The following is a 12894-nucleotide window of genomic DNA, read 5'->3' as shown; positions in this document are numbered from 1 at the left end:
AGCGCCGAGGCTCCGAAGGCCACAGGGGCGGAGGAAATATCTCAATGCTGTGACCCGATGAGGAATAGTGCAATAAAACAGCCATGCCAGCTTGCCTCAAAACCACTCGTGTTTAATTTCAAAACCACCTTCAAACAAACCAAATCCATTTCATTCGCTCGCTCAGGTAAGCGGACAGTGATATTGTATTATAGTTCGCCCAAGGCCGCGATGTCGGATCAGGTTCTGAAGCCGAACGTCATGCCCGCGCTGGTAGTCGTAGGCTCTGCAAATGCTGATATATACGTGGAAGTGGACAGAATTCCGAGAGAAGGAGAAACAGTTGCCGCTCGGACGGGGCAGACGCTTGCAGGCGGGAAGGGCGCCAACCAGGCCGCCTGTGCCGCAAGGCTGTCTTATCCCACTTACTTCATCGGCCAGGTATTTTTCTGCTTCTGCGGAATAGAAATCGTTTGCAGCTAGTGAGCTGCAAATTTGTTATTATTATTTTAATTTTCATGGCTCTGCTGATAAAAATGGGTGCAGCCTCCAAGAATTAGAATGTGCCGTCTAAAATTTCAAAATGAAAGAAGATTCTGTGGAAAATTTTAAGAAACAAGAGTGAATTTAAATGGCCTTAGGTCATTTTACGAATTGCTGTGCATTATCGTTGCTTGCTTTGCATAGAACGCTATGCTTTCTTGAGCTCTGTCTTTTGCGATTTTTTTATTGATCGGCAATAAAGAGTATTATATTAGCTTTTTGGGATTTTAGATTAAGGCAGTTTAAAATGCTAGAATCGCTGATTCTGTTTAAATCTTTCTGTTGTGTATTTTCAATTAGGGCGGTTTTTGGAGCATGTTATGGTTTTGGTTATTAGCTATGGAGGGTTTGCGTATCTTTGGACTTCAATTGGAATATAATGATATTGATGTTCGGTTTGCAGTTGGTTCTGATTTAAGTATTTACTGTTTGGACCGTCATTATACGTGATGACATCGAACATTTTAGAATGATACTGGTTATGTATGTTCAGTTTGGGAGCGTTGATTGTACAGTTATAGCTTAGTTTGCATGATTCCTTTCTGGGTTCTAGTCTCTTTAACAGTGCGATCCATTGCCCTGGGAACCGGGTGCTGCGACCAGCAGAGCCGGGGCCGGCAGGGTTACCTTAAGTTTTGTTGCTGGTGATGGTTAAAGTTTTAGCATCTTTAACCTTTTTTGTTAGGATTGGTGACACCAACCTTGAAATTCTATAATTATGCATCTTAACTATAATATTTTAAAAGATTGGCGATATTAAAATTTAGCCTTTCTATCCTATGATTATTTATCTCAACTCTAAATGACTTTGAGGGTTATGAAATGGGAACTTTCAATCTCGCACACAAGGGAAAACAATTTTTGCAAGTAGAGATATTCTTTTCAAGGATTTGTTGAGTGGAGAAACTTAATTTGGCCGATGACAATTAGACACTTGCAATGAATTGAAAGAGAATTCCATTATTTATGATGTAAAAAGAATTTATGACATTGTAAGTAGTGTGTAAAAAGTGTCTATGAATTGTAAGAGGCATATGAAAGTATCTTTGACCATGTATAAAAAGTGGGTAACAATTTTTTGGACACAAGGAGTTGTTATATTAAGTATTATATAATGTCTCTTTCTTGGGTTGATTTGTAATCTGCCCTAAATTCACAAAATTCTAGCAATGTAGTTAGAGATATAACCCTAACCTATGATTAAGTAGACATAAGCTTGTTTTGGAACCTACAACCAAATTAGATAATAATATAATCACAATACATGCAATACATCCATTTTTAGGGTTAAGAGAGAAATGCACTCATGGTGCATAACTATGATGGGCCCAACCATGTTGAGGGTTGCTATAGGAAGGACATGATGAGGTAGCCTAGTTATCCCTAGCCCTAGGCCCAAGAGCAAAAAAATTGTCCCCCTTGGCCTTATGTGGTATTAACAATGCACGTGTGACAATGTACCTAGCAGAGCCTTTACACCATTCCCATTCATCACAATATCCCCTCTCCACTTATGATCGAGGAAACCCCTTTCTTAGTTGCCTCAATACCCACCCATATACGCTGGAAGGGGAGATTGCAATAGGGTGCCCTTAACTTGACCCTGGGGCCAAAAGTGAAATCTCTATTCCTCTTGGCCTTATGCAGTCCTCAACCGATCTCATGAGGTGTACTTTGCAATAAAAATATTTTTTTGAGCTCTATAGATGTTATATGCAAGGTAGTATTGAATGGGGAAACTTAATTTGACTAGTGACAATAGTTTTGGACGCTTGACATGAATTGGAAGATAATCCCACTATTTATGGTGGTGTAGAAAGTATCTAGAACATTGTAAGGACTGTGTAAGAAGTATCTATAACTTGTAAGAGGCATACGAAAGCATCTTTGACTCTGTGTAAAAAATGGGTAACCTATTTGGAAATAAGGAGTTGTTATCTTAAGTATTATAGTGGAATTCCCGTATCCTCTAATAAAATTTAACAACCTAGTTCATGAAAAAAGCTTAAAGCTTGTATAAAGATTTATGTCTTCCAAACATATGTTATGGGATATCTTTTGAATGTAGATATAATGCCCCTAAATTAATGGATACTAAGTTAATTAATTTAATTAGGTGGTCCCAAAATTTCTATAGTATTATGAAGGACTTGTTTATTTAATTATTTTAGTCATAATATAAAATAGGGTCAAAATAATACAATATTAAATAAAATGATGTTCACCCCTAGTAATCTTCTAGATACTTCTTGGAGCCCTTTATAAGACTTTGATCGGCATCACAGGAAATAATTGTGGAATTATCTTTTCATGTATATTTTTCTATTCTGATTGGGATTGAGTTCTTTTATGCAATTTCAGAGGTGCAAGACCCTCCCGAGTCTGTAATTGCAGATTTGGTGGTTAGCCACCACTCTACTTTTCCATTAGAGATATTGCTCATATATTTTAATTTGTGCTTCATTGTCAAATTTGTGAAGTCTTCATCTAAAGATAAATTGTTTTGGATAGAGATATCAACTATTATATTCTGCAGAATATGGGAGATACTAATTGCTTTAGGTGAAATCCATATTTCCTATCTGATATTGGATGAAATTGTTTGGCTATTTTCAAATTTGGCGATTGGTATTATATTTGTGTCATAAGTATCATTAGCGCTGTTTGTATAATAAGTGCACATATTTTAGTTTGACATTATTATTTGCCTCAATGGAGTTATGGTATTCTAGCTCCATAATTGACATCTATGATTTAATCGTGGAGCTGTCTAAGAATTGAATATGATACAATGGAAGTGTGCAGTATGGTGGAAGTGTGTATGATATGGTGGAGGTGTTGTTAGCGTACGGAGGGGACACTGGTACAAAAGAGTGTGGGTGTCGTATAGTGGGGGAGGCCTAGTCTTTCATTTGGTACATTACAATAGTATCAAAGCCAAAATCCTGCCAACCTATAGAATGCTTGGGATGATACATAAATGGAAGAAAGGGATAATGGAATGGTTGCCACTAAAATTGCCAATTTGTATAACAAATATCAAAAGAGGAAGAATCTGTTGTCCAGTGGTATAACAAATTAAAAAAAAGGAAGAATCTTTTGACATTTGAAGATTATCTAGTTTTGACAGGAAAAAGTAGGAAAAAGTATACCTATGTATGAGGAGGTTATTAGAATCTTTGATGAATACACCATTGAACCCGAGGAGATCAAGGCTACCAAATCCTTTGATAGGTGTAATATACTAAAATTTCAGAACTAATTAATTCTAATTAAGATAGCAGATTTAAATCTAAACCGAATAGAAAGAGATTACAGTTAAACAATTATTCAACTAATTCACATGAAAAGGAAAATACAAACTAACTATATTTATTTGCATTTAAATAGGAATTAACAACGGCTAGTTCACATGACATCTAGTTATTAATTACCATTTCCATCAGAAGAATATTTAAAAGAAATCTGCTTTCATACAAGAATATAAACGAAACTTAAAAGGGATTTACTGGAGTAAAAATAAAGAAGTTGAAACAAAGCTGTGCAAGCCTTGGCATCAAGAAGAGAGGAGAAGCATTGCCATGGGCTTAACCTCCCAGCGGCGGACCCATACTATCCCCTCACAATCTCCAGCAAGAAAGGCCCTACCTAACCTAGGAGTTTGCTTTGGACACCCTTATCTAGCCACTGAGCATCCTGTCCACTAGGCAATTGTTGAGACTGTGGACACATTCAAACCAGCCTATCTTACAATTGCTAGCACTCTGACCTTTGGTGATCATGGTGGCAAACGCCATTTACTACCTTGGCCAAGGATTTCGGATGGGCAACTCGTGCCCAATCACCCACTGCTCGACTTGACAACAAGAAAATACATTTGGATTACCATGAGCTTTCATTGTTAAGTTCTAATTTTAAAGTATTATTAATACTGATTTGTTTGCTCCCTTTTTATCGCAAGGTTTCTCACAATTTCCTCCTTAAGCTCGACCATGATGGTCCTTGATTTCGTGGAGGATTTGTTGCGAATTCATGATCTCTTATTCCTTTGCCATATATCATGCCTTATCGGACTTTGGCATTATAAGATGGCAAGCTCTTAATTCTGTTTTGATATCTTAATGGTGTGTAACTCATCTTAGAGCCCCCTATATGGATCTCTTGGACAAATTTTTTATCATCACAGTTTGACAATAAACAATCTTGCATAGACATATCAACATATAACTATCATTTGCAATTCTGAATCTTGCGACAAGCATTAAAACGATGAACAAGTTTGATAAACATGGCGTAGCACATATGAATGACAAAGTATATGAAATAATAGTTCAGTCCCGGTAATCATGTTATTTCACATATGAATGACATGGCATAATGAAAACAATGCATGACTTGATTGTTGGTATCGGTCTGAAAATAGCAGACCGATCTGACATCGATACTCTTGATTGGGTCGATAGCAATACTTGGCCTGACTTATGAGCTTCGGCTTTGGAAATTAGCTTCAATTGTACCACCTTAATGAGGTACACATCAAATTATATTGCAGATAGTTCTCAATGCTCAAAAAGTTTTTATAGATGAAAAGAGGGAACGATGAATATTGTATTCAAGAGAGACTACCCCCACAAGAAATCATAAAACATATATAACTTGCAGTGGTCAAGAAGGTGAGGCCTCCCACGGTTCAATTAGAAACATGATGGACGCAGAGTAAGCATTGCAAGATTGCCTTTTGAATTTAAAAAATGAACAAATATTTATAAACTTATTAGCTTGATATCATGAGGTGGCGATAATAAGGTTGATCGAGCAATAATAATAAAACCATGCCCACGCCAAAGAGAAGGATCATAAGAGCAAGGTGGAAAAAGATATTTAAAACATATCTTGGTGTAAGAATACTACTTACCATATATTCATGCTTGCTTGAGTCCTATGATATATGGGTATATATATTTGTATACAGACATATATATGTGTACACTAATGATTATTTCACACACACACACACACACACACACACATATATCTGTGTGTGTGTGTGTGTGTTTATGTATACATACGTACATATTTCTTACCCACACAAGTATGAGTATAGACAAGATATTCTTATACCAAGGTATGTTAGCTTGCACAGAGCAAGGAATTTGATAAAGGTGTTAATCTTACGTAAGTTACTCTTTAATGTTTCTTTTATATATATATATGCTTAATCGATTAGCTCATGGTTTTCTCTGTACTTCCTTGATTGTCAAGTCATTCAAATCCTTAGTCTAGGTGGTTAAGTTCATACTTGTTATACTGACGGTGGATTTTGCGTGTCCCCTTCCTAACTCTCAGTTTGACAATGCTTCCCCTTAGTTGTCTTGCTCCTGCAAAATAGAAGTGATTCTTGGTAATAACATATTCCAAGATTAAAAGGACTATAACATAAAATACATTGCATAATCAGTTTAATTTTCTACAATATTCACTCTTTTAATTTCATCTTAATTGCTAGCTAACATCCCCATGATATATCAACTACTAACTACTATTCCATTTCACATGAATCAACATATTTATCAGTATAAGTAATTTCACAAGAATTGTTATCATCAATGAGATTAATGAACAACTGATTTCAAATGAAATTTTCCAATGGCTAGAATATTATTTAAAGTAGCAAAAATTTGGGATGTAACATAGGTGCTATGTAAGGAAAAGAAAAGAGATGGACTAAATTAAGAACTCAATTAGAATCAAAAGGAAGGCCAAACTATGTACAATCATAAAAAAGTTGGTGGTACCATGAGTGGAAAGGAAGATGAAGACAAGTTAACATGTTCACCCCAACCATAGGAGGATATGGACAAGTAAGAGACAACAATTGTCCCTTTAAGTGGAGAACACCTAAAATTTCAAGACAAAGACAAGGATGAAGAAGATGTTTGTATAAATATTGTCAAGCCAACAATGGTTGATCAACTTCATAGAGAGGCGAACTCTAGCAATGATCCCTTGCAAGAGCAATCACTACAATTGGATTGAGTATGAAGTTTTCCCTTGGATCTAGATGGAGAAAGCAAATTGGATTTTGATGTGTTGTTCCTCAACTTTGAGTAGGGCAATGTTTATATTAGAGCGAAGTGGAGGAAGCTTGTTGAGGATTTGTAGGTGGTGCTCTTAGTCACGGTGTGGCATCAAGCTTCCTATCGATATAATAATTTGCATTTGTGCTTGGTTTGGGAACCTAGAGTGTCGTAGTTGGCAAATAATTTGAATAAAGATTGCTTGAGGGAAAGCAATCTTTGGGCGATGAGGACTGTAATGTACCCAAATTAATGGAGAGTGTATTAGTTATGTGGTCCCAAAAATTAAATAATATTATAAAGGACATTTTAAATTAATTAATTTAGTCATAAATTAAAAAGGGGTCAAAACAATAAAATAATAAATAAAATGGTTTGAGCCCATTGTAACCTTCTAGATGCTTCTTGCAACCCTTTATAAGGCCATGATTGGCATTACAGGAAATAATTATGGAGTTATCTTTTCTTGTGTATTTGTGTTTCCAATTGGAATTGAGTTCTTTTATGCAAATTTCAAAGGCGAAGACCCTCCCTAGTTTGTAATTGTAGTTTCAGTGGTTGGCTAGAAAACAATTGGCTTTTCAAACTGACTTTTGACATTCATCCTTGTGGGTGGTTAGGCATAAAGCATGCATGATTGCCATCTCTCCTTGTGAGTGGCATCTAGATGGAGAAAGCAAATTGGATATTGATGCATTGTTCCTCAACACTGAGTAGGGCAATGTTTATATTATATTAGAGTAGAGGAAGCTTGTTGAGGATTTGCAAGTGGTGCTCTTAGTCATGTTGCGACATCAAGCTTTCAACGGAGACATCTATTAGCATTTTCTCTTGGTTTGGATCCTAGAGCTTCGTAGTTGGCAAACAATTTGAAAGAGATTGCTTGAGGGCAAGCAATCTCTGGGTGACGAGGATTGGTACCCAAATTAATGGAGAGTAAATTAGTTAGGTGGTCCTAAAAATTAAATAATTTTATAAAGGACTTTTTTCATTAACTAATTTAGTCATAAAATAAAAAGTGGTCAAAATAATAAATAAAATGATGTCATCTCATTGTAACCTTCCATATACTTCTTGGAGCCCTTTATAAGGTCATGATTGGCATTATAGGAAATAATCGCGGAGTTATCTTTTCTTGTGTATTTGTGTTTCCAGTTGGAATTGAGCTCTTTTATGCAATTTCAAAGGTGCAAGACCCTCCCAAGCATGTAATTACAGCTTCTTCAATGGTTCGTTAGAGAACAATTATCTTTTCAAACCGACTTCACACATTCATCCTTATTTGATATGACTCATGTCTGCTTTATTTTTCACCACACATTCTCCAATGATCCATCCTTCATATATTCTCCACTACACATAAAGTACTAATTAGGTTGCATCAATAGGACCTAAAGATGAAATGTATAGTAGCACCTAGGTTGGCCTCAAATAAACTGATATGCAACACATAGAACATAGTGGACCATGGAAGGAGGTTGCTTGATCTAAGATCCAAGGTATCGTTCACAACATTGTTAGTTTGTTGCCATTGATGTCAATTGGATGAGTTGTACTTGTAAGAGGGACATACTTGCAGAGTGAGTACATGGGAGAGATATACGATGAGGGGAAGTTGTGCATTGATAGTGTTTTTCGTTGCTAGTCCCATTAATGACAAAGGGGGACACTTTTAGCAATATGATCTTGCATTGTCATTGATGTTAGCTTGATGTGAAAGAGGCCTGAAAATATTGTTTAGATGTTCCTATGGTCTCTTGGATTGCTCTTGAGTGAGTATGTATTGTCTCTGGGATGTTATAGTATCGGGAGAGAGAATATGTAGAAAAGCATTTGAAGTTTGTATGGGAGAATGCTCCACATTCCTCCACATGCACTTTTGGATATAATGTTATGTTTAGTGGATATTGCACTACTATGTTTTCATGTCCTTTGCATTGCAATTGATGTGTTTGGTAGTGGCAATTTGCTAACAACAAAGCTATTTGCTAGGATTGGTCTAGAGAATGCTCTGCATCGCACCATAGTGTTGTTTTTGGTTGTGCGATTTGGAGGACATATTTGAATGTTTGTGAAGTTTCTTAGTTCAATTTTTAAGTGTTGGTTTGCTCCACAAGAGCAGTTGTGGTTTATTGTTTCTTGACATTGTTGTTTGTGTTGCTCTTGTTCATAGTTGGAAAACTCGGACATGGCAACAACTCGCCAAGCCCCCTAAAAGTTTATTTGTGAAAAAATTGGCCATTTAAAAAAAAAAATTCGGGAACCTAAAAAAACCACTAAAATTTAATTCAAAATACATTTTTTTGCAAATTTCAATGAGAAGATGCATCTAATGAGTTAATTAAGGAGAACACAAAAGAAATAAGCAGAGTTTAGATATATATAAATGCATAGTGGGTACAAAATCGCATTGTCATGAGGAATGCTGATGGCGAGAAGCAAAATAGTAAATAGTTTCTGTCAAACTAGAAGTCTAGAAGTAAATGCTAAATAGTAAATACATCAATACAATCACATCTTTCTCTTCAATAGCTTGCAATCACCTTAGAATGCCTTGAAACCCTTCTTCTCTCCCCTCCTCAAGCCTCCAAATGCACAAAACAAAATTGGTGTTGAAAAAAATATTGTTTTTGCCTATATTGCTGGAACTCACACGCGACTGAGTTTTTAGTGAATAATTGCGAGTTTTTAGGAAAACTCGCCAATTACTCTACGAGTTTTTGGGGCTGGCTGATTTCTAAAATCAACGATTTATTCTGAGAAAAACTCGCCCAGCAAAGAAACTCGGTGATTTGTATCTAATCGCAGATTAAACTGCGATTTTGCCAACTATGCTCTAGTTGACCTGGTTTTCTTATTTGGATCATACTATTTTGATTTGGACTTGTGTTGGAAGTTGAGTTAAAGTGTTGTTATAGGTCGTATTGTGTCATGTAAAGATTCACAATAAGCTATTTGCATTTGGTGCCAACTTTGGAGGATGTGTTGTGTGTGAACTGTCAGAAGCGAGTTAGGAAGATGTATTATGATGTATTTGGGCCTCCATTATCTCTTGAAGTGGACCACAATCATTGTAGTTGCTTTTGGGGGCCATCTTGGTTTAAATTATGATTATTTTGTTTTGGCTGACCTAGTTGAGAGTTTTGATGACATTGACAAATGATCATTTCAGCATGTTGTTGTGTGGATTTAGTGCATGGACCAAGTGTGAATATCAATTTGAGATGTGCTTTTCATGGTCATATTATTCAAAATGTTACAGTTTTAGAAATTGGTTGTGTATGTGGTGTTTCTCATGAAGTTGGTTGCTTGATGTAAATATTAAAGTATCATTTCATGCTTGGAGATTGTTCATTTTTGTGTGTGCTCGAAGACAGTGAGGTCTTCTTGGCAGCTTTGTGCAGATCTGTATCTTGCTCTGAGGCAGTGAGCTTCAACTTGAAAGTCTTTTGTATCTTACCTCAAGATAGTTTGTGTCAACTTGCAAATCTTTTGTATCTGGCTCTATGGTTGTGCACCTTAGCATGTAAGGCAAATTAGGTGCAATGAACTTTTTTTGGCTATTAGCCTAAAACAATATGGTAAATAGTTTTCCATATATTGTGAGTTAATCCTCATCGTGGTTTTCCTCTTGGGTTTTCCATGTAAAACTCTGGTGTTCATGTGTATGCTCTTCATTGCTTTATCTTTCTTTGGTGCTAAATTGGTCAAAGTTGATGTGGATTCACAATTGAAAAAAAAAGTTTATGCACAAGACTGATTTACCCCCCTCTTAGTCTTGTGGTGTGTTCAACAATTGGTAAATCAAAATTTTATTTCAGAAACAGGGCATTACAACAAGTTAATTGACATTTTATAAACTTCAAATGTTGGAACATTGAACAATAGAATTTAAACATTAAAATCAGAATGTTAATATTCTTAATTTAATTTTAAGAAAACTGGCACTTTCATAATAAATAAGCAATGTCTTACCTGGCAATCAAGGATCTTTTGTTTTGTGTCTTTTCCTTCAGTAGAGCTTAAATCAGGTCATTTACCCCACTTTGAATTCACCATCATCAATTGAAGAGGCCCATTCACTTCAAGCAGCCTCCTTAACAAAATGAAGTAATTGGCATATCTTGTCTCAATAGGTTTGAGGAACTCCTCTAAAAAATGTCTTGAAGTGAGCAAGGTGTGGTGTTTGCAAGTGAACATTTGAATGTCTAGCTTTTGCCACCACATTCTTCATCCATTCTATTTTCCCTATGTCTTTCGATGCACTGTTTAACCCATGAACACAAACATGGGTCCACATGATATGCTTCAGAGCACCCTCCACCATCAAAAAAGCTGATTTCCACACACATGCTGAATTAGTGACAACTTGTACAACATTGGAGGGTCCAACGCTGTCTATGGCATTTCTCTATCGGCTAAATTGGAAGTCTATAGCCTCACACTACTCTGAACAATCCATGACTCTAGAGAAAATAATAGCGATTAGGGCAAGGGACAAATTTATTAATGAGTGGCTGATATCTAATACTAGTCCACCCATCCATCAAACCAAAACAATTTACTGATCCAAGTTTGCTTCATATCCTCCATGAGCACATTAACCTTGGAATACTTCGTCTAGGAGGGTAGTGCAAAGGTTATGATCTCTGAGGGGTATGAACAAGGGGCCCATAGAGGCTACATCTCTGATCATTTGTTAGAAATAGGAGGAATGAGCCACATGAAATGGGAGGGCATGAGCAAAACAGAATTTAGTAGTGAAAGACTTTGTAGGATATCGTGCATGCACATTAGACATGGCTTCACCTTTCCTTGACTTCTCACCACCATTAATCTTCCTCTTTCCTCTTGCGGCAACTTCACTACTCTCAATTGTGGATGGCATGGCCATTCATGATTATGCACTTGTAAAGAAGGTGCTGAAATTGTTACATTTTGAGTCCTTATTTCTGCCTCGATGTGCTCTTTATGGCACTTGATTTTCTCATGTTCTTTATTTCTGGACAAATTTTAACTCCATGGCTTGTAAGACCCAAAAAATGAGATTGTACCCTTGTGTATCTCCCTCTAAAGTCTTTCTTGCAGATGTGACAAATCCAAGCCCTACTCCCCCTTGATTTTAAACTTTTTTATTTCCAAGTCTAACAAATTGGACAAGTTGTTTTTCAATGATAAAAGAGAATTGCATATTTTCCCAAGGCTATTGAAGAAAATTTAAATAGATTTAATTGTTGCCCACTACCATCCTTAACATTTGTTCTTGTATTTCCTCCAATGTCATCCAATTCATTGTCACTACTACTACCATTCCCACTGCTGCTCTTTTTCTTTGAGATTTAATGCAACTTTACAGAATTATTAAAGACTGAATGAATGGAGAAAATGTAATGAATATTGCATTAGAAATGAACTCTTAAATAGAGTTTATAGAAGCTAATTATAGCGTGAACAAAAAAGCAAGGTTGTCTTACTAAAGACATCGTTTATAAATTAAACTGATAGAGCAAACTAAAAAGAAAGCCTAAATGACCATTAACTAGAACTAGCTAACTATAGCGCGATATTAAAAATATTCTAATACTTTAAACCAAAAAATGCAAAAAATTAAAAAAGTGGACATTTCATGCTTCAAACTTGGAAAATAAATTGAAAAATTTAAAATAAAAGGATAAATGACTTACCTCTTTGAAGAAGTTATAGTCCCATTGCCCTAGATTGAATATCTTTTGCATCTGGCTCCTTCTATCCTTGCTTAGAAGAGTTCTCCAATTAAACTATACTGCTTATCTTTTTTTTTTCACAAGCAAGTCTTGAAATGAATAAATGATGAAGCTCTATTCCTCCTTTAGGGCTTGCTGGTATGTGGGGAACCCACTTGAAAATAAACAAATGTTTTTTCTTGAGAGCTGGGAATGCTTTTTTTTAATTTGAAAAAGGGGCTTCGTGGATGTCTGTCCATCCTCAGGATGATCAAGGGATGTCATAGACGTCCCGTGCTTTCCTCAGGACAGTCAGATGTCCCAGCTTGAAGCCCAGGCATCCTTTGTGACTGGGGATGTTTCTTTCCTTTTTTGGCAGAAAGGTGATGGCCTATGGATGTCCTCAAGGCATCCCTTCATCCCTGGGTAAGCCTAGGTACAACATATCTTCAGCAAACATCCTTAAGAGTTACTGTTGCAGAGAATGTTGAAGGGTATAAATTTGTTTACTTTTATATACTGAAGGTGGTGATTTGTCTTTGTCAGTGAACAGACAATTTTATTTATATTTGACTAAGAAAATATAATAGTAA

General features: G+C 36.1%; 1 protein-coding gene across 1 annotated transcript in view; it reads left to right on the top strand.

Moving 5' to 3' along the window:
* LOC149577526 (ribokinase-like) overlaps positions 1-12894 on the top strand; it is a 55641-nt gene continuing 42747 nt past the window's right edge. The window contains exon 1 of the mRNA XM_089824192.1: positions 1-420. Coding sequence (XP_089680318.1) covers positions 58-420 — 363 coding nt within the window. The 5' untranslated portion in view covers positions 1-57. The remainder of the gene's footprint in view (positions 421-12894) is intronic.

The sequence above is a fragment of the Cupressus sempervirens genome, chromosome 1 (genome assembly GCF_028749045.1).
Source record: "Cupressus sempervirens isolate cs-2001-9-10 chromosome 1, ASM2874904v1, whole genome shotgun sequence".
NCBI classification, from domain to species: domain Eukaryota; kingdom Viridiplantae; phylum Streptophyta; class Pinopsida; order Cupressales; family Cupressaceae; genus Cupressus; species Cupressus sempervirens.
This window is presented reverse-complemented; position numbering and strand designations above follow the sequence as displayed.